Source organism: Vicugna pacos, chromosome 15, assembly GCF_048564905.1.
Source record: "Vicugna pacos chromosome 15, VicPac4, whole genome shotgun sequence".
NCBI classification, from domain to species: domain Eukaryota; kingdom Metazoa; phylum Chordata; class Mammalia; order Artiodactyla; family Camelidae; genus Vicugna; species Vicugna pacos.
Window position 1 is genome coordinate 14897260 of NC_133001.1, and position 25906 is coordinate 14923165.

At 39.3% G+C, this 25906-nt stretch overlaps 2 protein-coding genes and 1 long non-coding RNA gene across 5 annotated transcripts in view; 2 read left to right on the forward strand and 1 right to left on the reverse strand.

Moving 5' to 3' along the window:
- Positions 1-120: 120 nt before the first annotated feature.
- MDH1 (malate dehydrogenase 1) lies at positions 121-22138 on the reverse strand. Its single transcript, XM_006201500.3, has 9 exons — positions 21676-22138; positions 16592-16690; positions 15783-15879; positions 13284-13459; positions 11349-11471; positions 2273-2449; positions 1649-1762; positions 1013-1102; positions 121-458 (listed from the first exon to the last, which is right to left on the reverse strand). The coding sequence occupies exons 1-9, from the start codon at positions 21676-21678 to the stop codon at positions 333-335; spliced, it is 1005 nt and encodes a 334-aa protein (XP_006201562.1). The 5' UTR covers positions 21679-22138; the 3' UTR covers positions 121-332.
- On the forward strand, positions 9879-16396 carry LOC140685674 (uncharacterized). The gene is made up of 3 exons (XR_012058948.1): positions 9879-10105; positions 13951-14023; positions 16207-16396. It is a non-coding gene; the product is annotated as an uncharacterized lncRNA (long non-coding RNA).
- Positions 22139-22190: 52 nt separating the features above from the next.
- WDPCP (WD repeat containing planar cell polarity effector) overlaps positions 22191-25906 on the forward strand; it is a 288075-nt gene continuing 284359 nt past the window's right edge. Inside the window, exon 1 of one of the 3 annotated variants that reach the window (XM_072937648.1) lies at positions 22191-22522. The gene's annotated coding sequence lies outside the window, so the exon portion shown is untranslated. The remainder of the gene's footprint in view (positions 22523-25906) is intronic. The other 2 variants (XM_031675558.2, XM_015237041.3) reach the window with 2 other exon arrangements.

The window sequence follows — 25906 nt, forward strand, 5'->3', positions numbered from 1 at the left end:
CTTTACTGCCTTTCTTTTTCTTTTATTTAAACCATAACCCCTTAGGCAAGCTGGGAAACACGCAAGTTTGTTTTCTGAATAGAAACACAATGTTAGCTGGAAATTAGAGTCTGAGTCATCTTCATTTGAATACACATTTATTTTTGAATACGGCGCTAACAGCATGATGATAAACTGTCACAAATTTGTACCAAGAAGCACACATCTTTAAACTGTATTGTTTTCCACAAGTAATTTAGGTGTAACATTATTATTATTTGGTACTAGAGTCAAAGACGACATTTAGATTCTTCAGCTTTGGGGCATTTAGTAACATCGAAATGATTGTCTAGTCAGGCAGAGGAAAGAAATTCAAATGCAGTTTCTTTTTCTTCTGCCAGTTCCTTTGCAGTAAGATCCATCTTCTCGCGGGAGAAATCATTAATAGGGAGACCTTCAACAACCTTCCAGGTCTTATCCTGTTTGAAAACAATTGCAAATAAGAGATTTACGATTAAACTAGAATTGATGTTCCAGCAAGCAACAACTCAGTTTGAACTTAAATCTAGAGAAGTATCTGTTTTAAAATCTGATTGTAAAGAAGCAAACCAAAATCCAGATCTTAATTGACAGATAATTCTGATAAAAACTCAGCACTTGAATTTAAAACTCATTGATCTAGGAAAAAAAAATCTTGCAATGAGGCTTTACTTAGGAAACATGAAAAACTACTGACTTTAGTATGGTTATAATACAGAGCAACAATACTGAGAACCATTGATTCATTTAGAAGTAAGATAACACTTGGAGGTCTCTAATGTTAGAGGTATAATTACAAAATGTGGGAAGAGTTGAAACTTGCTTTCCAGGTCAGTTTCAACCTTTCAGTTGTGCTTCACACGATTTTAAACCTGAGAAAAATGTTCAGCTTAGGAAAGGAACAACTTTCTAGACTAAATTATACCATTAGTAATAAAAACATACAACTACTTACCCAGTAGGGCTCAGAGGAAAATCTCCCCAAAAACCTTACCTTGATTGTAACAGGGAATGAGTAGAGCAGATCATCCGGGACCCCGTAGGAGTTGCCGTCAGAGATAACGCCCATGGACACAAACTCTCCCTGAAAATGACACTCGATGTCTTACGTTCTCATGGTGCTCAGGGACTAGTTTACATAACCAACTGACACATGAACTCACAAAATTACACCCCGTGACACATTCTTACTAAGTTCATTACTGTTTAAGGAACCACTACCAGGCACTTCTACGACAGGGCAACTTTCATGGTGGTGATCTCATTCCATTTATCCAATCCACATGTGAAGCAGGCCAGAGAAACATAACCCTCATTTTGTAAATGAGGAAGCTATGGCCCAATATAGGTTTTAAGAAGGAAAAAAAAGTCACCTCTAACCATGTGTGCTAGGTGCCTTCCACAAATCATCTCATTACCCCCACAGCTTTGTGAGGTAGACACTACATAGAAGATGACCAAACAGCTCAGAAAGGTTAAGCAGCTTTCCCAAGGTTACTCAGCTCTTAGGCAGCTGAGCTGGGGTATGAACCTAACCGGCCTGACTGTAAGGAAGGCTATGTTCTTTTTCCATTATAGCACCAGAGGACAAAAGTCAAAGAGTGGCTCATGTGAATCACTGAGTCCTTACCTCCGGGGTTCCAAACCAGATGTCTCTCACATGGTCACAGATGGCTTTTGCAGCAGACATCGCACTGGACAGTTTTCGAGCCTTGATGACAGCAGCCCCACGCTGTTGCACAGTCTGGGTCGGGCAGGCAGAGACAGCAGGGTTACTTGACCATGACAGCAGATTTTTCATTAAGTCCAGGCTGATCCTGGGTGAAAGGCTGCAACCGTAGCTCAATGTGTCCCCTCCGAAACCACGCAACTACCCTATGCTGGCTTTACTAACCTTTTTCAGTTTTAAGCACCAGTCTTTCTGAAAAGGGAAAACTACAAATCTGCACAGAAAGTTTATGATGCTTCCTACAAAGAAATGGGTCTCTATAAGACAAATGGATGACTAGAGGGTATCTAGTTTGTTCCCACTTTAACAATCAATCTTGACCGTGATGCGACAGATCAGATCAGATCATGACTGGCTTAGTATGACCCCCAAAGAAAGTATGTACTCCTCAGAGCAACTGTGAAAGCGGCTGTCCTTGAGTTTCCTCCCACCATCCCTTGGGGAGACACGCAGGTCACTAATATGGTGTGTCTCTCAAGAGATCTTTCTGCGTGGCTGTGAAGAGAGCTCCCAGATTTTTCTCACCGTGATGAATTCTCCCTTGAGCCAGCTGTCATCTTTCACAGCTTCATAAACGCCAACTTCCTTTCCTTGCAGTTTCACCTTGGCATGGTTGACATCTGGATACTGAGTTGAGGAATGGTTTCCCCAGATGATGACATTCTTTACATCATCAGAAGTCACACCCAGTTTAAGAGCAATCTAGTACAACAGAAAACGAATATCTTCCTTAGACAAATGTTTTTTAGTTCAAATTGTAACCTATTTGACAAATGCCCTTCAGATACAAAGCCTTGGGGGGGGTATAGCTCAGTGGCAGAGCGTATGCTTTAGCATGCACGAGTCCTGGGTTCAATTCCCAGTATCTCCATTAAAAAATAAATAAATAGACCTAATTACTCCCCGCAAAATAATAAATAAAACAAATTAAAAAAAGATATAAAGCCTCTGAAACTTCAAGAGAACACAAGAGTTATATTGATTTGTTTAAAAAAAATCCACAAATTTTATTGCTTGGTAATTTCTCCAGTTTATTACTATAAACAAACTGAGCCTGAAACATTACAGGGTACAATATTTAAATAAAATGTTTAAGACTAAAGAGCATTCTAGTTTGTGAATAACTTATTAGTATAGTGAGTGTATCAAATATAAGATGCCAAACAAGAGTTCCATACTGCTTGAATATGTAAATGTGATTAATACTTGGTTAATACTTGGGGATGTCTCCTCAGCACTTCTGAGCAATCACGTATTTAGGTACTTTCTCCATATTCAGGTGAAACTTTTAATATATAACATATATACATTTTCAAATAATCCTAAATATGCAATTTTGAAGTTGGAAGAGACTCAGATTACCAAGTATGACTGTCCTCATTGTAGAGGTTAGGAAACCGAAGGGAAGAGTTTAAATATAACATACAAATAATACAAAAATTAGAACAGATGTAACAATCTCTGGCTGTAGGTTCAGAAAGCATTTTAGGATCCTGCATGCCTTACAGTCACATGAACATTGATTATGTTATATAGATAGGATAGTAGTCACTGAAAGGGCTAGAAAGGTATGTTTTTAAAGATTTAAATAAAATTAGCTTGCTTATTTTGTTATTTGCTTGATAAGGTAATACGTAGAAAAGAATTATGGTTAGTTGTATGTGTTTGGGCTTACCTCCCTTACTGCACTTTGCAGATTTTGTGGGGTTTTTTGTTTTTGTTTTTTTTTCAAATTGATGGTTTGTGGCAACACTGAGTCGAGCATCTATGGGCACCATTTTTCCAACAGCATTTGGTCACTTCATGTCTCTGTGTCACAATCTGGTAATTTTCGCAATATTTCAAACTTTTTTTTATTGAAGTGTAGTCAGTTTACAGTGTTGTGTCAATTTCTGGGGTATGGTATAATGCTTCAGTCATACATATACATACACATATTCCTTTTCATATTCTTTTTCATTATAGGTTACCACAAGATATTGAATATAGTTCCCTCTGCTACACAGGAGAAGCTTGTTATATACTGGTTTTGTGAGGATTTTCCTTGTAGTAACAATTGTAAGAGATAATCTGAAAAGTTCAGTTGGTATTCTGTGAGAATTGTTCCATGTGCAGATGTAGTTTTTGATATATTTGTGGGAGAGGGTGAGCTCCCTGTCCTCCTGCACCAGCTGAAGCGCCCTCAAGTTTTTTCACTATTATTGTATTTGTAATGGTGATCTGTGATCAGTGACTCTTGATGTTACTATTATAATTGTTTCTGGGTGCCACGAACCGTGCCCACACATAACAGCAAACTCAATTGATAAATGATGTATGTATTCTGACTTCTGGTCCCTGGTCTTTCTCTCCTTTGGGTCTCTGTATTCCCTAAGACAAAAAATTGAATTTAGACCAATTAATAACTCTACAGTGGCCTCTAGGTAATCAGGTGAAAGGAAGAGTGGCATGTCTCTCACTTTAAATCAAATGCTAGAAATAATGAAGTTTAGTGAGGAAGGAATGTCAAAAGCAAGATAGGCTGAAAGCTAAGCCAAACAGTTAGCCAAGCTGTGAATGCAAAGGAAAGGTTCTTTAAACAAATTAAAAGTGCTACTCTAGTGAACACACGAATGATAAGAAAGCAAAATAGTTTTGTTTCTGACATGAAGAAAGTTTTAGTGGTCTGAACAGAGGATCAAACTAGCCATAACATTCCCTTAAGCCAAAGCCTAATCCAGAGCAAGACCCCAACTCTCTTTAATTCTAGGGGGCCTGAGAGAGGTGAGGAAGCTGCATAAGACAAGTGTGAAGGTAGCAGAGGTTGTTCATGAGGTGCAAGGAAAGAAGTCATTTCCAGAACATAAAAGTGCACGGTGAAGCAGCAAGTGCTGGTGTAGAAGCTGCAGCAAGTTATCCAGAAGATCTAGCTCAGATCATTAATGTAGGTGGCTCTACTAAACAACAGATTTTCAATGTAGACAAAACAGCCATCTATTGGAAGAAGATGCCATCTAGGGCTTACAAAGCTACAGAGGGGAAGTCAATGCCTGGCTTCAAAGTCTCAAAGAGCTGGCAGACTCTCTTGTTAGAGGCTAACGTAGCTGGTAACTTTCAGCTGAAGTCAGTGCCCACTTACCATTCTGAGAATCCTAGGGCCCTTAAGAATTCTGCTAAATGTACTTTGCCTGAGCTCTATCAATGGCACAACCAAGTCTGAGTAACAGCACATCTGTTGACCACATGGTTTACTGAATATTTTAAGCCCACTATTGAGATCTACTGCTCAGAAACAAAGATTCCTTTCAAAATATTACTGCTCATTGATAATGCACCTGGTCACTCAAGAGCTTTGATGGAGAAGTACAACAATTTTAGTGTTGTTTTATACTGCTAACACAATGTCCATTCTGTAGCTCATGGATCAAGAAGTCACTTTGACTTTCAAGTCTTATGATTTAGGAAATACATTTCATATGATTTAGGGAATACATTTCATAAGACTATAGCTGCCACAGACAGTGATTCTCCTGATGGATCTGGGCAAAGTCAATTGAAAGCCTTCTGGAAAGGATTCACCATTTAATATGCCATTAAGAACATTGGTGATTCATGGGTGGGGGTCAAAATATTAACATTAGCAGGAGTTTGGAAGAAGGTGATTCCAACCCTTTCTCAGTGGAGAAAGTAAAAACAGATATGGTGGAAATAGCAAGAGAACTAGAATTAGAAGTGGAGCCCGAAGATGTGACAGAGTTGCTGCAATTGCATGATAAAACTTTAATGCATGGGGAGTTGCTTCTTATGATGAGCAAAGAAAGTAGTTTCCTGAGATGGAATCTATTTCCAGAGAAGATGTCATGAAGGCTGTTGAAAGGACAATAAAGTATTTAGAATATTACATAAAATTAGTTGATAAAGCAGCGGCAGGGTTAGAAAGGATTCCAATTTTGAAAGAAGTTCTGTGGTGGGTAAGTGCTATCAAACAGCATTGCATGTGACAGAGAAACTGTTCATGAAAGGAAGAGTCAATTGATGCGGCAAACTTCAATATTGTGTCATTTTAAGAAACTGCACCAGCCATCCCAACCTTCAGCAACCACCACTCTGATCAGTCCGCAGCCACCAACAACGAGGCAAGACCCTCTACCAGCAAAAAGATTATGACTTGCTGAAGGCTCCAATAAGGGTTACCTTTTTTTTTTTTAGCAAAAGCATTTTCAAATTAAGGTATGTATTTTTTAGACATAATGCTATTGCATACTTAATGGCTACAGTATAGTGTAAACATAATTTTTATATGCTCTTAGAAACCAAAAAATTCATGTGACTCGCATTATTGCTATATTTGCTTTACTGTGGTAGTCTGCAACAGAACTCACAATAACTCTAACATTATGTCTGTAATTTGTTCCTAATTAGACAGTAGAATTTATAATGATCTCGGAGAAAAGGTTCTGGAAAAAATGTTTTTAATGTGTTAGGGAGACCTTGTGGGTGATTTTTTCTTTCCTTTTATATTACAATAAGAATGGGAGAAAAAGTTGTGCCAGAATCCACAGCTTTTGCGCACATAAATAAAAGCAGTGCTGCATCAAAGCCCTGTTTGAGCATTTACCATATAACAAAGGAAATACACTCTGATATTTTAAAGAAATTTTAAAAACAAGGATACTAATAACCCAAACTGGAAATAACTCAAAAGTCCTTCAAGAATGGTTAAACCATATGGCTGTTAGCATAACTGATGCCATCTTGGGCCCTTACAGATTCTCTTATCCTTTCTCTCACCCTGTCCAGGACTATACTGTGTAGTCAGTCATTTCTCTGTCATCAAAGGCTTTGTAGTTAATAGATACTGTTTAATGACCATTAGGACTGTGTAGCCTCTGTGTTCTGTCAGTCCCCAATGATGAAAACCTCTGACGTCCCAGCGCCCATGAGACTAGTTACCCATTCATAAATCTTAACTTAGAAATGCAAGTCCTGTTTCAAAGCACCTACCCCAATACCCTAGGTTAACTATAAAACTGTCTCCACGGCCCCCCTGCGGTGCAGAGTGCAGCTGTAAATGCTTCTCGATCAGTGTCCTCCAGATCCCACCCTATGAGTAGTTACTCTAAAAATAAACTGATCCATTGATTATACGGAGCTGCCTGTCTCATTTTTCGGTCTCAAGATGCCTTCTCAGTTCGGTGGGCACTTTTCATTCCCTCTGTCCTCCAATACAAACTCTGGTACATTCATACAGTTAATTAAGTGAAGTAACAATAAAAAGGAATGAACTACTGATACATGCAGCAACATAGATGGACATTAAAGGCATTACACTGAGTGGAAAAAAAAACAGTATCAAAAGGTTACTTACTGCATGATCCCATTTTTACAACATTGTCAAAATGACAAAAGTACAGAGCTGGAGAACAGATAAATGGTTGTCAGGGTTTAGGAAAGGAGAGGGGCTGTGTAACTATAACAAGGCATCATGAAGGATTTCTTCTGTGGGTGATAGAATAGTTCTGTATCTTGACTATGGTGGTTATAGTATACTATATATATAGTAATCTAGATGTGTAAAAACTGCACAAATCTGAGTAAATCTACTTAACAGTGTTGTGTGTAGTTTAATCAATTTCCTAGTTTTGACAATGCTCTGTAATTACGGAAGATGTCACCACTAGGGGACGTGGGTGATGGGTACATGAGATTCTCTGTACTTTTTAATGCAACTTCTGAGTCTATAATTATTCCAAAATAAAAAGTTAGAAGTAAACAAAACAACAACCAACCAACCAAAAAGATGAAAAAGGCCATCACCTAAAATGTCTGCAATGCCTTGAGTCATCTTCATGCTAATTTATTCAGTCAAGTAAGAAGCAAACTGATCCTTATAGTAAGTCGAGACTCATTTCTTATATCTTAAAATAGATATAAAAAATAACTTAATATTATTTACTTTTGACATTTAAAGTCTCTTCTGATCTAAACCTTGCTTCATCTAGAATTCTGCAAGTATTAGGACTATTAACTACCATATCAGCCTTCACAAATTAGATGGATGGTTGGTTTCTGGGTACCCAGCTACTGATCATGAGCTTGGTGGTGGGGTAAAGTGGTGTGTTGTGCAGTGAGCACCATTTTCTGTGTGTGCCATGGCCTGAAAGGACTTGGGAAGAATGGCCCTTACTTATATTTAACTCACATTGCTGAGAAAAAGGAAAACTTATACTGGGGCAAGTGACCTACGATGTGTATTAATCAAGAACTCAGAACCCATAACTCTGCTGAATGTCAGCTTGGACTGCTCCAAAGTACAGTGAAGACAAACTGCCTGCAGCCTCTCTTCCCTACAGGAGACTCCCTTTACTTCCTTCATCCTGTGGCCCACCACCTCCTCTTGTTCTTTTGATCCCTTGAGTGAACCTACTTCTGCCTGGATGGCAAAAACTAGTACTCTGCACCCAGCAGATGTAGTTTCTAAATATCAGTCATGTCAGAGCTAAACTACCACGTATCCAGGACAGAAGTTCCTTACTCTTTCAGACACTTTCATATCTGTCATACAGATCTGTTAAACAGCTTCTGATTCATTCTCCTAGTAGTTTTCTTCTCCCTGATACCACGTAATTGGTTTCATTGCCAAATTACCTTGTCAGCAGCTCAGGTTGGCAAATACATAGGGGAATTCTGCAGGTGATAAACAGTCACTAGGTAGCTAGGGACTCTGACTCCAAAACAAATTATGTAAGACTCGTACCCATTCATGTAAGAAAAATTAGTCTTTGGGTTTGTTATTTTTCTCACTGGATTAATAGCCTCCACAGGAACTGCTTCTTAAAAAAACTCCCAAAAGCTCTCACTGGGCCAGAGCGGCATGCTAGAACAGGTGACCGAAGTCAAAGTCTTGACAATGTGGCTCCTTTCCCCTTTCTCCTCACTCAGTACTTTCACCCTGCAAGGAAAGCTGTGTCAGGCACTAGGACACAATGTCACTTAGCTGTACTTCTGGAAGCAGAATCTTCCAATGCCCACCTGCACCAAGGCCTCAGGTGAACCAGTAAAGATGAAGTTCACTGGTGGTGTCGTCACTGTATCTCCTTCTCCCTGCTGCAGCTCAGTGGGTCACCATCTGGCAACCCAGTCTTCAAATGCAACACCTGCGGTACCATCTTTTCCTTTAAAACTGCTCTGCTGTACCCAGATCTCCTGCCTCCAGTCATTCAAACAAACACACATTCCTTTCCAGCCACCAGACGCTGGCTAAGAAAAAAGGAAAAAGACCCAGCCTACAGCCCAAAGCCTCTTCGGAAATAACCGCAATTTAAGCTTATTATCCAATGACTTTCTAAATTAATTGGAATATTCAGATTTCTGAGGTGTGACTCTTCTCAAATCTTGGTTATATTCCTCTTAGTAATAATAATTAATAAAAAATAATTATAGCAGCCAACTTTTACTGTGTGACAGGCACCAGGATAAAGGCTTAATAGAGATCTTATCTCATTTAATTCACATAACTACCTTCTGAGGTAGGTACAATTATTATCCCATTTTATAGCTTGAATATATTTTCTCAGGGTCACAGAGCTAGTGAATGGATGTAGGTCACTTGATCCCATTATATAAGAACACACAGAAAGGTCTGGGGTCAGGCAAGTCTAGGTGGCTCCATCATTTACTAGCTGTGTGACTTTGACCAGGTTCCCTGACCTTTCTGGGCTTCAGGTTTCTTACCTGTAAAACAGGGATAACAGATATCTCATATGGTTACTATGAGTCATAAATGACAAATTACATATAAAGCATTCAGGTTAGTGTAGAAACTTAACAAATATAAATTATTTTCTCCTTCATTAGGTCCTCCACAGCTGAAAGATGATCAATTCTTAGCTTAAAGCAGTGGTTTTGTTAGTGAGACAATATTAAGGAAGGGATGGGGTTAAACCAGAGCATGTCATATCTTGCAGAAGTAGAATACCAGGCAATAAGAGAAACTGTAACATGCACTGGACGAGCGTAAGAACCAGAGTATGAATTTCAGAACCCTTCTTTGTTCTAAGGAGATTGGCAGAAAGGTGAACTATGGCTTCCTAGGTCTTCATGTGGAAACAAAGACTAAGTCTCAGTAATTAACGATTTTAAAAAGAACAAAGAATGCAGGAACAAACAACTGTATCAGGCAAAAGAACTATAGCAAAGGTAACAACTTAGGTATAAAGACTCCCCATTCTGTTGTGTTTCAAAGGTAAAGATCAACCTAAAGCACATTTTTGAGCTGTTTTCCAGGACCCAAAACCCCTCGAGCGATCAGCCACAGGAATACCTGAAGCCTAAGGAATGATGATGTTGACCTTTGCTAACTGTCGTAACTTCACACAAGTAGGTGCCTGGATTTTGTCAATCTGCAGTGACCTTTGCCTCGTTTTAATGCTAAAATCTCCACCTCAAGGGCTCGGATTTCTGCCAGTTTTGAACATGTAACACATGTTTGAACACGTGGTTGCACTGCGCAAGCGCACCTAGAACTCCACCTTTACCTGGAAGGTTACACTCGTCCTTTCATGAATATGCAGGACCCTTACCTTCAAACTCCCCTGATCTTGCTGTTCAGGGAGACAGTGCTTTGAGAGCTATCTCCCTGTCCCCTTACTTGTCACAAATAATAAATGCTTCTGCTTTGATGGAAAGTGCTTGGTGTGTTCACTGGCTATGCACCCCAAGTGATGGACCCATTGAGTCCAGTAACAGTTTTTTAACTTAGATCTTAAACAATCTTTTGGTAAAACTAGTTTTCTTGAAACTAAACAAAGCTTCTTCTCTAGAAAAAAAGAACTAAATGCATAGACCTACCTAAGCAGATAAGCTGGGGATGAGGAAGGATGGCAAGAAAAGTGCTAGGAAAAGAAAAGGGTTATGTCTAAGAATTAGAACTTTGTCTTGACTTCTAAGGGCACTTGGATTGTGTAGGTCTGAGAAAGCCTAGGAAACTAGCACAGATGAATGGCATGGCCTCTAATTTTTAAAAATTGTTTAAAATTTTAATTTGTTAATACCCTGGTCACTCACCCCTTGGTATATTTATCTAAGGCTCTGAGGGGCAAGGAAATAGGGCGACAATTAAAATTTAGCTGCTAAGTAGTAAAGAGTAGGAACTTCTGTGGAAACATGCAGAATATTAGAAATATATAAAAATAAAAATTAAATATAAATGTAAAATTAAAAATTAAACTTGATTGCTCAGCTGTAGGGAAAAAGGAAGCAGAACCACAAGAACACACAAAGCTCATGTCTTCCTTTTTATAATCTCATACATATCCAACATTTTGTATATACTATTATGTGAACTATGTATACTAATGACAAATTTTAAAGCTCTATATGAAGAAGACATTAGCAATTACATGTTATTACAGTTTGGAAATGAAATATAGTTGAGAAAATTAAGTACTAAAAGTTCAGCTGCCTTGAGAGATTAGATTTAAAGATGCCCTAACAAATTAGAATAGCTTCATACTAAACCAAAACAACAAGGTAAAAGCACAAAGATTCAGCTGCTTTAAAAGTGAGAGAAAAAGGTTTTAAAGTTGAACATTCATAAGATTTGAAAAGGCATCCTTCTTACCTGCGCTTTAGCTCGGTTGTGATCCAAACGAGTCAAGCAACTGAAGTTCTCCTTGGGGATGGATGGAGCTGACTTGGCGGCAGTCAGGCAGTTGGTATTGGCTGGGTTTCCCACCACAATAACCTAAGATGTACGGAAGGCACCTCAGAGCTACAGACCATATACCGATTAACTAAACCAACTTAGCACATAACTGACAAATGTGTAATATGTAGCTTTTGTATCCAGCTTATGTGAGGTAAACATGCATAGTTATCATTATAGTTTCTAGGAGATTTCTACCCTTCCTTCTAATGACTTTCCCCCTTGGTAGTATTTGGTGTAACTACTGGGGACATTTACTAAAACTGACATGATGTACGCAAGTCATTTTTTTTGTGCCAAAACAGAGACAGCATTTATCTACCTGCTACCAAAAACTGATAACCTCAGGCTCTATTTCAGAGTTTGATTTAATCATAAAATTTCCTTCTTTGAAAAGTAGTCCAAGAAAGAAATTCTACCTTAGAAGTTTACTTTAGGGCAGTGATTTGCCCTTATGAATTAAAAGTGTTTCTCAATCTTGCCTAATCCTAAGAATTAACTAGAATAGCTGCCAAACTGCCAGGTGCCACCACTTCACACTTATTGCACCAAGAGGAGAAAGCGCTTCAGGCTCTCTGTCTCTTTAGTCAGGGAGGTATAGGGTGCAGTGAATTACCAGCGTATAGAGAAATACATGATATTTTAAAAATCTTTAATAAAATGATTTTTAAAACTTACTGTGAAATTATATCAAACTTACAGAAAAGCTATAAGCATATTACAAAGACTAACTCCTACATTCCCTGTATCTAGATTCTCCAATTTGCCTCATCTCTCTCCCTTTCTCCATACACACACGCGCGCACACACACACACACACACACACACACACACAGCCCTTAGTCTTTTTTTGGCTTATCTGAGCAAGCTGCAGATATGATACTCCAATGTCCCTAAATACTCCAGTATCAGTGTATATTACCTCGAAAAAAGACACTTTGGACTGAGAGGCAGTTACTGTGCAAGTAGCACTACAACTCCATGCAACCTTGTAATGTTTTAGTAAGCGGTCTGGAGATTTCTCCTCAATTCATTCTATTATTTTCTGTTACTGATTACAGAGAACAAAAGTTAACTATTTGAAATAAAGTCCACAGAAAGCAAAACTTCAGGTGTCTATGAATTATTATAACAGATAGAACATTATAACTGGCAACTTAAAAACATCTTATAAAATTTTCTTTTACCTTTCTTCGAAGTCAGGATTGGGAAGGAGAAGTATATCAAAATCAGTAAAACCTCTAACTAGCAAGCCTTTTTGCTGTGACAGTTAAGTTCTAGGTAGCTGATACTTAATTGGTAAAAGGAGGCTTTACTGTAATACTAAGACAAATTTAGAAACCAAAATAAATAGCTTGAACACACAAAGAGACAGAACAGGAAGTCATGCTAACTCAGCTCTTCAAGAGATGAGCATTCAAAATTCTTCTGAACTGAGAAAATCTGGGCATTCAGAAGCCACCACCTCCTATCACTGAGAAGAAACACAGCGTACAGCCATCTCCCTTCACAATCACTCACACAAATCCAAATGTCTGAACAAATAGTCCCACACTGCTAAAGGCACCAGAAAGTTCTGTGCTTGTCTATAGGTTTACCAGCTAATATTAAATTCCCATGTCATAGTAATAGGCAAAATATTTTTGAGTTCATCTGAATACAGATTTCTAAACTATATGAAAAAAACCCAGAAAGGGAGGGCTAGTCAAGCAAAACTCTGTATCTTTATTTACTGACAACTGCACAGAACTGGAAAAGAAAAGGCAAATAATTTTGTTTTCACTTAATTGTTGAAAGCAGAAGTTTCAAATGCTGATGATGAAAAACCCTATAAAGTACTATACCAGTCACCTTAACTGACTTCTTGGCATACTTATCCAAGGCTGCACCCTGGCATCTGAAGATTTTCACATTTGCTTTGAGTAAATCTTTCCTCTCCATGCCATCCCTTCTTGGCATGGAGCCCACAAGAATGGCCACATCCAGGTCTTTGAAGGCAACCTCTTCTTTGTCTGTTGCAATGACATCTGTGAACATGGCAATAAACATGTAGAGCTACTTAAACACCAAAGTCAGAGGTTTTCTTTTCCATACTGAATCTGCCCAGTAACTCTTTCACTCTGTAGCAAATGTTTACTTTTACAAATCACACTGATCAAAGTTTTAATTGCCCAAGAAAAGAAAGGCAATATATTAATTCAACAACCACAACATCAACAGAGTTGTCAATATATTTATTTTGCTTTTGTTATTTCAATAATTCTTCTCCATTTCAAAATTCTATAGCTTTTATCTTTTATAACAATGCAAAGTACTAACCTGATAACTTTCAAGGCAACATTAATTATTCACACAAGTTACCACAGATAACACAAAAAAGAAACTAATTCACCTAACCTTTAAGTTATAATTACTTTAAGTTCTAGGTATCAATAACAAACTAAAATAATGTTTATTAAGGAGTTTTGTGCCAGGAAGAAGACTGAGATTTGTCAAATTTAATTTTAATATTTTACAGATGAAGATCATGAGGCTTAAAGAGATTAACTACCTGCCTATCAAAAAGGAGTGGAGCTGTAATTCCAGTCCAGGTTGGTCCAGAGTTCACCCACTATGCTGCAGTGTCAGTCCAATAAACATACACAACTTGTTTCTTGATTAAAGAACATATAGTTGGCCCTCGAACAACACAGGTTTGAACTGTGCAGGTCCACTTATACTTGGATTTTTTCCTTTTTGGTGGGGACAGGTAAGTAGGTTTGTTTGTTTATTCTTAAAGGAGGTACTGGGGATTGAACCCAGGACCTCATGCATGGTAAGCATGTGCTCTTGAGCTGTAACTTCCACCCATGAGTGGATTTTTTTTTAATAGTAAATATTATATTACTATACAATCTGAGGTTGGTTGAATTGTGGATACAGAGGAATATTGTACCTGGAGAACCAACTATAAAATATACTTTGATTTTCTACCCCAGGAAGGTTGGTGCCCATAAGCCCTGAGTTGTTGAAGTGTCAGTTGTATATCACTGCTCTCTTTTGGTGACAGTATTAAAAAGGCCATGACCAGTGCTACAGACTGTATGTTTGTGTCCCCACAAAATTCACATGTTGAAAACTAACTCCTAACATGATGGTATTAGGAGGTGGGGTCTTTGGGAAGTGATTTGAGTCATGAGCAGGGAGCCAAATGGACTAAGACAACCAGGATTCAGTGTGTCATCGTAAATTTTTAGATCAGTGAACTTGTATCAGCCAGGCTGCTGCAACTCTCCAAGTTAGTGTATGTAAGAGCACCAATTAGAGAAAAAAATTATCCATCTTCTTCTCAGCAATACATCCTTATCTGCCCAACCATCTCTTCCCGTCATAGTCACAGCTGACAAGGACAAGCTGACTGTAACTTGCACCCATTAGTGAGAGCAGAAGGAACTCAGCAGAGAAAGGAATAAAAATGGAAAAAAGCAACAGAGGAAAACACTGGGTGAGGAAAGGGAGCCAGTAGAACCGCCTGGCCAGCGTAATGTATTCCCTTGCACAGTTATGCAACCAAATGATTCAGATGGCAGACTGCTCCTTCTAGTAGATGTTTACTGAACAGATATATGAATTCTGAGCATGGTTTCTCTTGGGCATGTACATATTTTTGCTTTGTGCAAACTTGGAAGTATTATTATTAATCCGTACCCCCCCCCCCAAAAAGATCATGATGAAGGTATAGCTAAAGAAAAATATTCAAATTAGTTTACAACTTCATTAAATGAACCTTTCAATCAAATTTAAGACTTCTGTCTTAAATAGTATTAATAGTTCAGAGATTCTCAAAGGCTCTTAGCAGAACTCTGGTAAGGTTTCTCGAACTATGTAGTATACGATTAGAACAATTTACATTAAATCTCAACCTGATGATATGGGGTGGAACTATACATTGGGACCAAGCAATTTCCAGCCCCCAGGCAGCATATGGCTCTGGAAGACGTCATTTAGAGTTGAGAAAGTTCTCCATTACAGAATGGTACTATTACTATTTAAATAGACTTTAAATAATAACACAGTGTAGACAATTTCAGGTGGATAACCCTTGTGCAATATTATATTTAATTAGTAAAATAAACTACACCTGGACATATTGGGAAAAAATAGTCTTTTACTTTATACTGGTTGCTTCGCACTTTTACCCTTATTTATTCTCGGTATACATGTTACCAAACAGTTGTTCAAAAAACAAAAACAAGATGCTTTTATGAAATGATTTCTAATCGAGAGGCTAGTTAACAAATATCTAAAAATCTATTTTTTGGAAGACATGAAATATTGTAAAATCCCCTTCTCCTCCACTCCCCAGCTCACCTTTTAGCAGGGGAAGGGCACAGTCCTGCAGCTCCATCAGGACACCATCCAGGACACCCATCATGGGAGTGATATCCAACAGCACAAGAATTATAGGCTGCGAAGTAAATAGCAAGGACAACATCTGTCAGTGTGGGTGATGTCATTTAGTCACAGAAAAAGTCCTTTCACAAAATTTTTGCTAATTGGTGTGTATGTATGTATAATTCCTGCTAATTAGTCATAATTATTTTAGGAAGTCAGGTATGCAATAGTAAGCTGCTTTCAGAAAAAGGAATGCTATAAAACCAGCAATGGCGGCTAACAAACACAGTAAGAGGAATCACCAGATCTGGATTTTAAAGGAGTACATGGAAGAAATATCAAGATAAACTGACATGCCACAGCTTGCTTTTATTGTTGATAGCTGTATATTTAATTTCAGTTTATAGAAAGCGAAGTACAGTATCTGGCATGAGGAAAGAACTCGATACCCATGGGTGAAGAGAATGGATAAATGAGAACTTTAAAAGTGCTGATTCAGCAACTTTCTCTCCCACATGACTCTCCTTAACAGTTACTGTCAGGATACCTACTGGATGCACCAAGTCAACTAAACAGTATGTGGAACAGTTCTAATTTGCGAAGTGTTTTCATTGCCTGGAGGGGTGCATATAGATAAGTTACCAGATTCTACTTACTCGTCATGTGCTTAGGGCGTTTGTTGGGATTACCCATTCCTTCACCATTTAAAAATTTCTTTGCAACTAAATACGGGGTTTTATTGAAAAATTCTTACTTAGACAAGATTTAAAGACTCTTGCCCCTACCTGGTCTTTACCAAAGACAGATCCATTTCCAATACCGTACAGCAGTGAATATGCAATTTGACCAGCTGCTCCAGTCACAAGGACCCGGATTGGTTCAGACTGTAATGAAACAGAGCCATGAACGTCTTATTAAAAAGTGCTATTTGTCCCTAAAGATATTCAGGATTTCCTCTATAATATGACAACCACACACTTTAAAAGCTAATGTAAAATCTTAAAGTCTCTTCACATCTGGCTTAGTAGAAGACTAATTTATCTCAGACTTGTCCCAGTAAATACAGCATGCACAAAGCAAGTAAGCAACTTCTGGGACATGTGTCCTTTGGCTGCATGTTCATGTGGTCTTATTTAACTCTCCCAGCCATCTTAGATTTACGTACAAAATCGTATCCATCTTTTTTTACGATATTTTACCACTGAAATAGGCTTAATGGTGTTGATGTGCATTATATGATGATACAAACCCTGGCGGCCACTAGAACCTTACAAATCCTCTTATGCAAATCCCTCCACTCCCTTCTGCTCAAAAGAATCCTGCACACCAGGAAGTGGAGTAACAGTGGTTAACATTTCCCATTTAGGAGCCAGAAAGTTTTAATAAAACTACTAATCATGATTCAGCTTAACTACTTGGAGGAAGAAAACTAAGCCTGTATTTTTCATTTAAGGAGAAAGAAAAATTTAAAAAATGATAATATCTGGATTATAGTAATTTTAGCATTAAACAATGGCAACATGTAGTAACAGCTGACAGCCTGATTCCAAGGGAAAATTAATTTTAAAGGTGAGGAAGGGGAAGAAGTACAAAGAACATACTAATTATAATACAAGGAAGTCACCTTATAGATCTCAACAGACCCTGAACAAAATGTAGATATTTGGACCAAAAAACCCCCAAACAAAACTAATTCAAAGTGATGACCTGATGACCCTGAGTCATGAAAAGAAAAAAAAAAGTTAAATTAAGGTCAGAGAATTAAAAAGAATTATTTATATTAAAAAGAGCTGAACAAAAACGTTTGGAAACTCAGTAAGTTTAATTAGATGGGAAAACTCAGGGGAATTTGTTCCTTTCTCTGACAATGCTGGGTAAATGTACTTGCACTCTGTCACCTGTTGTTACCCACACAAGAGCTGTAGCCCACTGAACTGGCTGGCGATAGAAGCATTTGATTTCTTTATATTTAGAAGTCCCTCTTCGAGAGGGGTCATGCTTCTAGGACAGGAGACTATGACCTCAAAAGGTCCTTCTAACCTTCACACCCTAACCTCTGGAGGTCAGCAGCACTTAGCAATTTGGTAGGCACGCAACTCAGAGGAAAAAAAAAATCTCAGGAAAGAAGTGTCAATTGTTGTAGAGAAATGAATCTGAACACAGCAGACTGTGTATGCATTTCTTCCTCAGAGATGTGACCACGGCAAGAGTGGGAAAAAAGGGAAAAGTAAGAGTTATTCCTGACCTTCTGGGTTTCTTCCCCATACTCTTCACCAATTTACCCCCATGCTTTCATTTCTCTAAATATGCAGAATGATTAATTCCACAAACAATCCAATTTTAATACAATATATATTAATGTTCCCAAATAGACTTCAGGTTTATAAAGAACACAAAAACTTATTGTATATAGTTATCTTCTATCGCATGGCCTTTATCTGTTTTAAATTCTGTCATTTTCCCCTCTTCCCTTGAAGTATAGGAGGAAAAGGAAAGAGGGGAAGAAATGATTCCTCCTCCCTCTTTAGAATGCAAGCTCTTCAAGGACAGGGGCTTTGTCTATTTTATTTACTGTTGAATCCCAACTGCCTAGGACAATGCCTGGCATGTAGTTGGAGCTCAAATATTTGCTGAAGGAATAGCTGGATCTTGTAAAATTACTATCAAAACCTTGGAAATGTAAAAGAACTGTTTGGAAGCAAACTTAACATGCTTTTAAAAATTATTTTATTCACATACATTTGCACTGAGAAGCCTGGAAAGTTAATGACCACAATAGCTCCAGCTATAGTTGGCAAAATTATTTATGTCATTAGTCCTAATGAAAGTCTTCCTCTGTTATGCACCTTGTGCTATTATAGGCCAGAGAGTCCATTTAGTGAACCACATGCAGGAAACAAGAGGATAAGCCAATTTTTTTTTTTTTTTAAAACAGGGGCTAGAGAGGCAGTACAGTGTGGCCTCTAGAGCCAGACTTTCTGGTTCAAACCCTGATTCCACAACTCATTAGCTGTATGTTCTTGGGCCAGTTACTGTATTGTTTCTCCACAATAAAATGGAGATAACAGCAGCTACCTAACAAACACAGAGGTTGTAAGGACTGAGAGAGTTAACATTAATGCAGTAAGAACAGTATGTGGCAAGCACTCTAATTATAGGTCTCTCTCACCACAGATTTTTCCTCTAAGGACTCTTGTAGCCTATGTCTGTTACCCTCCAGTAGACTGAAACCTTCATGCGAGCATTCTACCTTTGACTCAAATTTGCACTCCCATACAGTGTTCAACAAGTACTTGTTGAATGAATGAAAGTAAGGGTTAAGAAAAATATAACACATGCTACTTCACTGAAAGCAAGCTAGGATAAGAAATGAGGGGAAAGTGAATATTACTATCTGTAAAGCTGAACTTCCCAGAATATCAGGTAGATGGTTAGAATCGTCTAGTTGATTGCAGGCACTAATTTTAGCTACTAAAAAAATGTGTTCAAAGTATCACACCCTAGTGAAGGGGTTGTGGGCAACTAGCGAACAGCCGCTAATTCCACCCCAGCAGTTCCCTTCTTCTGTATCACTAAGTAAATTATCTTCATAGGTAGGTAATTCCATCTTGTTAACAGTAGTATGAAGCCTAGTTAACGCCTGAATGTTTGATGATGAAACAGGAAAGAAAGCACGTATTTGGTTCTTTCTGCCCTTTGCAACATTGCAGTGAAAAGCAGGAGGGTGGGAGATTCCCACTGACTTCTCACAATGTTACAGTGTGAGGATAGGTTACTATTCTTTGCTTAGATATCTGGGCAGTCTGCCAAGATCCGAAGGAATGTCTTTGCTCTTGGTAGGGCACTAATAATGACCTTCTGGCCGATGCAGGCTGCCTTGTGCAGGTGCTCAAGTCTCAGTTGTAAAGCTTGAATTGACGTGTTCTTTCTGTTATTCTACAGGAAGACCCAAGTATTCCTTTTTTCCTTTCTAATTTATATATATATTTCTATAATATAAAAGACAAACAGTATCATTCAGATTCCTTCATAGAGTTTATTCTTGCTGTCACACTCTATGGACACAAGCAAAGAATTTGCTTCTTCAAAAAAACTGTTCTGAATAGTTTACAAAAGATGACTCTTTTCTCAGTGATTGTTCACACTCTCCTGAGAAGGCAAGGAGATTGAGTCATATGAGAATTTGCTGTCAGTTTCAGCAAAGTGACAGGAGGATTCTTCTCATGGACATCTATGTTAGCTGGCACTCGAGTGACCTTCCAGAGGTTAAGGCCTGGCTTGATAGATTGTGTAGGAAAGCAACACAAGAATGTGGGGTCAAGGATCCTTCTATGACCTTGGGAAAATCATTTGACCTCACCAGGGTACGTTTTAAGATTAGAGGAAACAATTTCCAAATTCCATTCCAATTCTAAAATCCCAGTATTCTGAATTGCAAGGAATAAAGCTATCAAATAATATAAATGCAGATACATACTTCAGTTTGTATTTGCAGTATGAGCTTGTATCTTCATCCAGAACCTCAGGAACTAAAAATACATTTTCAGAATGACTTGGTATGTGTCTGTATGACACAATACGGTAAAATGGAGAGTGTGAGATCTCTGGGGGCAAACTATTGCGTGACCTTGAGCAAATCACATTCTCTTTGGGTTTCGATAAACTCAATTTTAAGATCTGAAATGGGGAGATTTGTCAAGATGACCTTTAAAAGGTGTCATCCAGTTTTAAAATTATAAAGTCTGAGGTTCTCTGATAAAAACACCTCCGCTTTCTTGCTAAGATTAGGTCAGAAACCACTGAAACATCATTTAAATGACTAATTATATTATCTGACAAAGTAAGTAGGAAACCCAGGTTTAACACTTTCTGAGAATTAGTAGCTGTCCCCATTGGCTCCCTTATAAAGGTAGAGGAAGTAATCCCTTTGCCTTGAAAACATACCTTTTCAGGTTCTGGACAATTTCCAATTCCTTCAAATATTTCCCCACATTCCCCACCCATTTTTACTATTTTGAGGTAACGAGGGAAATATAGTCTCAAGTACTGAAGCAATTTCTCTCGGTCTGATGTCAAATGTCACCTTCAAACAGCATGCAGATTATTCCTACGTCAGAGTCCCGTCACCAACCCCCCTCTTCTCCCTTTCAGCAGAGACAAGATGTGGAGCTCTTGATATCCAATCTTCATAACAAGATGGTTACATTGTAACATTTAAAAGTAGTGGTTCTAGAATTGATAACATACAGATTAGCAAAGAACATTGCACTAATTATTTGGCTAGGGATGCCATCACTGCATCATGTCCTGGCATTACAAAAGGAGATCTATGAACAGGTTTTAAAGAACATTTTGTGAAATTAGATATGGCGGAAACACTTCTCCCGAAAACGTAGATCGTAATCCGAAGCATCTGGCAAGCATTACCCTTGCAGTGAGGGCCTTCTGCTTTCAAGGGCTTTGTGACAAAAGCTCTTAAAAACACTGTGGGCTTAAGAGGAGAAAAAGAGGTTAGGATCCAACACCGTCTCCCATATCAAACCTTATCCTCCTTATCAAACCCCATATCGTGCTTTGGAGAAAACCTGCAGCTTCTTATTTTGTATCCCCAACATGCAGCAGGATTGAGAACGCACCTCTCCAAGGACAGCGATTTCTCTAGAGTCTTTCTAAAAGCCCCCAGCTGGAAATCAATCCCTTCCCAATTACTGGGTCACTGCGACAGTCCCCACAAGATGAGTCGGAGCTTTCCAAAGGGCGTGAAGGACAATGCCTTGCAACCTCCTCCCAATAATCATTCAAGCGCAAGACACTCCACACATGGGTGCGAAGGCCGAGGTTGGGCAGGATGCAGGGGGCTCACACTCACCATGACTGGAAACTGCACGGATACTTCCAGCACCTGCAAAATGAGCCTCGAGGAGTGGGGTCACCTCTGTCGCGGAACCGACTCAAAAAGGGCGAGCGGTGTTAGAAAGAAAAGGCTAGACTCCCGATCGCCGAGCCCTCTGGGAACTGTAGTTTCTGCTGCCCTGGGTTGGACGCAATCTCCAATGAATTTCCTTAACGTGTTGAACTACACTTCCCGACATCAGAGCGTCTTCTCACGCCCTTCTCCCTGTGCTCTTCTTCGGTTGCAAAGTAGTCCCCGAGAGCGGGCCGCTGTGATTGGAGGACGGCGACGAGCGGATGATTTCGGCTAAGGAGGAAAGGACCTGCCGGATGGCGGCCAGCAATTGGCGGGAGGGGAGGCGCGTGTTAACTTAAGGGAGGAGAGAGAAACCTCGCAGCTACATCACCCACCCTGGCGCTTCTGAGACTTTATCCTCCCCCAAGGGTAAACGTGGGAGGTAAAAAGACCTTCCGCTGCGTAAAGCCGGCTCGACCCGGAAACAGAATCTTTTTAAAAACTATTCACACTCTCCGGGGGCGGGAGGAATTGACGTGTCGGGAAGACCCGGCGGCTTCGCAGGTTGCTAAGCGACGAGGCGGGCGAGCTTGAGCACAACTTGGACGCTGAGGAGTACCTGAGGCACCCGTGGCGCAGCACCTCGGAGACCGAAGGGGCTGAGCGAGCGCTCCGTGCACTCCCGGATCCTTCTTCCCTAGCCCGGGGACCCGCGCCCTTGTAGTGTCCGGTGACAAGGTGCGGGATTTGGGAGGACGCCCACTCTGAGGCGGCCGGGGGCCGCGCGTCTTCCCCACTCCGGAGGCAGGTGAGTCCCCCGCAAGCAAGGGGTCTTTTAATTTTAGGGTCGGGAATGCGGTTGTGCGCCGTCTCGCGTTGCCTTTATCGACCCCGATGCTGATCTACTGCGCGGGTTCCCTCAAACTCGCTGGTCCCTTTCTGCGCACAGAGTATTAGGGCAACAGCGATCTTCTGGAGGGCGTAGTGCCCTGAAGTTCGCGCCACCTCCGCGCTGTAAGAGGCAGCTCTTTTCAAGTTAAATGAGAAGTTTTGAGCTCCTGCTTTGTGAGAAGTGAGCCCCTCCCTTACTGGAGTTCACAGTTAAACTTTTTCTCTAGGTCCTCCGTGGATGTTGACACTTTTGTCCGTTCTCTTTTGGAAACTGGACATCCTATAGACCATCTTGACCTTTAAATTGTGCCAAACTTGCATTTCTAAGGAAAGCGTGGCAACTGAATGGGAGACACCTGTTGGTTCAGGCAGTCTCAGCTGGTAACACTTAACGAGGTTTTCGCGTAAAATTAACATGGCCAAGAAAATTGTGCTGACTGAAACTTTGTTTCCTGTGGATATTAAAAGGAAGATATGCTCTGGAATAGCACGTGTGTAGTGAGATGAATGAAGTATCTGTATTAGATAACGTTGGTGTAACTTCTGATTTTTCTTTATCACCGGTAGTTGAATGTCGAGTGGTATCTTTCAGTTTTTCTCTCTTCAGTTTTGGGGGGGTTTACTGTTGTCGAAAAGAAGTACAATTTACTTTCCAACCTGATCTGTCAATAGCATTTACCATACCTGACTGTCTCCTTGAATAACTGTTTACTTGGCTCTCAGAAAACATAACTTCCCTGGTTTTCCTCTGTGTCACTGGTTGCCCCTTCTCAGTGTTCTTTGCAAGCTCTTTTTCGCCGCTGACCTTGTAACATTGGAGTGCCTGTATTCTTCTATATGCATTTAATCCCTAAGTGATCTAATTCATGAGTTGCATGGTTTGAAATGCCACTTCTATGGTAAAAAAAAAAAAAAAACCTCCTAAATTTGTGTCTACTCCTAAGTTCCAGACTCATGTGTCTAACTACTTATTATTTCCACTTGAGTTTCCGATATGCATCATTTCCACTATTTTACAGCGTCTTCTACTGAGCAATTGTATGTAAAAATAAAGCGCCACACCTTTTGGTACAGATAATATGACCTGTAATTTCCCCAGTTGTAAGATGTTGATTGTGGATGGGATTATGAGATTTCAAATGGTACAGTAGTGAAGAGTGGGTTAGATGAAGACTGGTTTAATAAACTGGCCAGGAGAACATAGGGCAAGGATTTTAGGATGTGGCACTCTGTTAGGCTCTGGGGATTCAGAAGTTAAAAATACACAATTGCCACTTTTTAGAGTCCCTAGGTTAACAGGGAACACAGGTAGGTAAATCCATAATGACAACAAGGTGGGACTTCGTTAGTAATAGGTAAGAGTAATTCTGAGCTGCCATGGCTTCACAAAGGAGGTGCTGTCTGGATATGGACAAACGGATGTTTCTGCTTAGCAGCTGAGGTAGGGTGTTAGGTTGTCAGCACGATAGCTTGCAAACATAAATGCTTTAAGCTCCTGATTTTTTTTTTTAACTAAGGCTTTAGAATTGTCTAAGACTGTAGCCACTACTCACGTGTGGCTGTTAAATTAATTACAATTAAATAAAATTAGCGCACGAGAGTTTCCTTTTCTCCACATCCTCACCAACACTTGTTTTCTTGATAATAGCCATTCCAATAGGTGTGAGGTGGTATCTCATTATGGTTTTAATTTGCATTTATTTGATGATTAGTGAAGTTGAGCATCTTTTCATGTGTCATTTGGCCATCTGTATGTCTTTGGAAAAATTTCTCTTCAGGTCCTCTGCCTGCTTTTTAATTGAGTTTTTTTTTTTTGAATGTTGAGTTATATGAGTTCTTTGTATATTTTGAATGTTAACCCCTTATTAGATATATTGTTTGCAAATATCTCCCATTTAGGAGGCAGCCTTTTGTTTTATTGGTTTCCTTCGCTATGCGAAAGCCTTTTAGTTTAATGTGGTCTCATTTGTTTATTTTTGCTTTTGTTTCCCTTGCATGAGGAGACTTATCTAAAAATGATTGCTAAGCACTGTTGATAGGATTGTAAATTGGTGCAGCCACTGTGGAACAATATGGAGATTCCTCAAAAATTAAAAATAGAACTAAAATATGATCCAGCAATTTCAGTTCTGAGTATCTACTGAAGAAAACAAAAACACCAATTCAAAAAATATATACCCTCCGAAGGTCATTGCAGGGTATATATTACAATAGCCAAGATAGAAAAGCAAAACCTAAGCATCCATTGATAGACTAATGGATAAGAAGATGTGGTATATATACAGTGAATATTACTCAGCTGTTAAAACAAATCTTGCCATTTGCCACAATATGGATAGATCTAGAGAGTATTATGCTAAGTGAAATAAGCTAGAGAAAGAAAAATACCACATGTTTTCACTTATATGTTGAATCTAAAAAACAAAACAGACTAAATGAAATGAAACAGACTTACAGAGAACAGCTGGTTGCTAGAAGGGAGGGGGAGGTATTGGGGTGGGCAAAACAGGTATAGGGATTAAGAGGTACAATCCTCCAGTTATATAATAAATAAGTCCCGGGGGTTTAATATTCAACACTAGGAATATGATAATATAGTAATAACTTTGTATGGGGACAGATGGTTACTAGACTTGTGGTGATCATTTCATAATGTATGCAAATATCAAATCATTATGTAGTACACCTGAAACTAATATAATATTGTATATCAACTCTATTTCAATAAAAAATTAATTAAAAATACTATTTCTCAGTCACACTAGTTATGTTTCAATTACTTAGTAGCTACATGTGACAGAAGAGCAAACATGTTCGTTATCACAGAAAGTTCTGTAGCACGGCTGCCAGAATGTAGGGGAAGCAAGGCATCATCCAGAGCAGGAGCAGCTGCAGCATATCTTTGTGGGGGCTTTTCTTTTGCCTCTGGGTACCCCATGGAATTCCTAGTTGTTTGTCCTGTCCAAGGCAAGAAAGAAACCCAATTTTTAATGTTAACCACTGCTGATTTATTTTGGAAAAACTCACATTGACAGTTTGGGTGTGCAAAGTTTACACACACTGCATCATCCTAGATCTTGAATGAGACTTAGCATCAGCAAGCCCACATCCTCAGGAGGGGTTGGAAAAGTAGAGTCATTGCCTGAGTGACACCGAACAACATCTGTCTTCTGCTGTCCAGTATTCTGGAATACTTGTATCCCTACCACCTTCTAAGCAGATAGAGGAGCATGTGCCACTTGTTGAGGCTAGCATGGCAGGTTTAGACTCTACCAATAAGGGGGCGTTAGGAGAGAAAGGA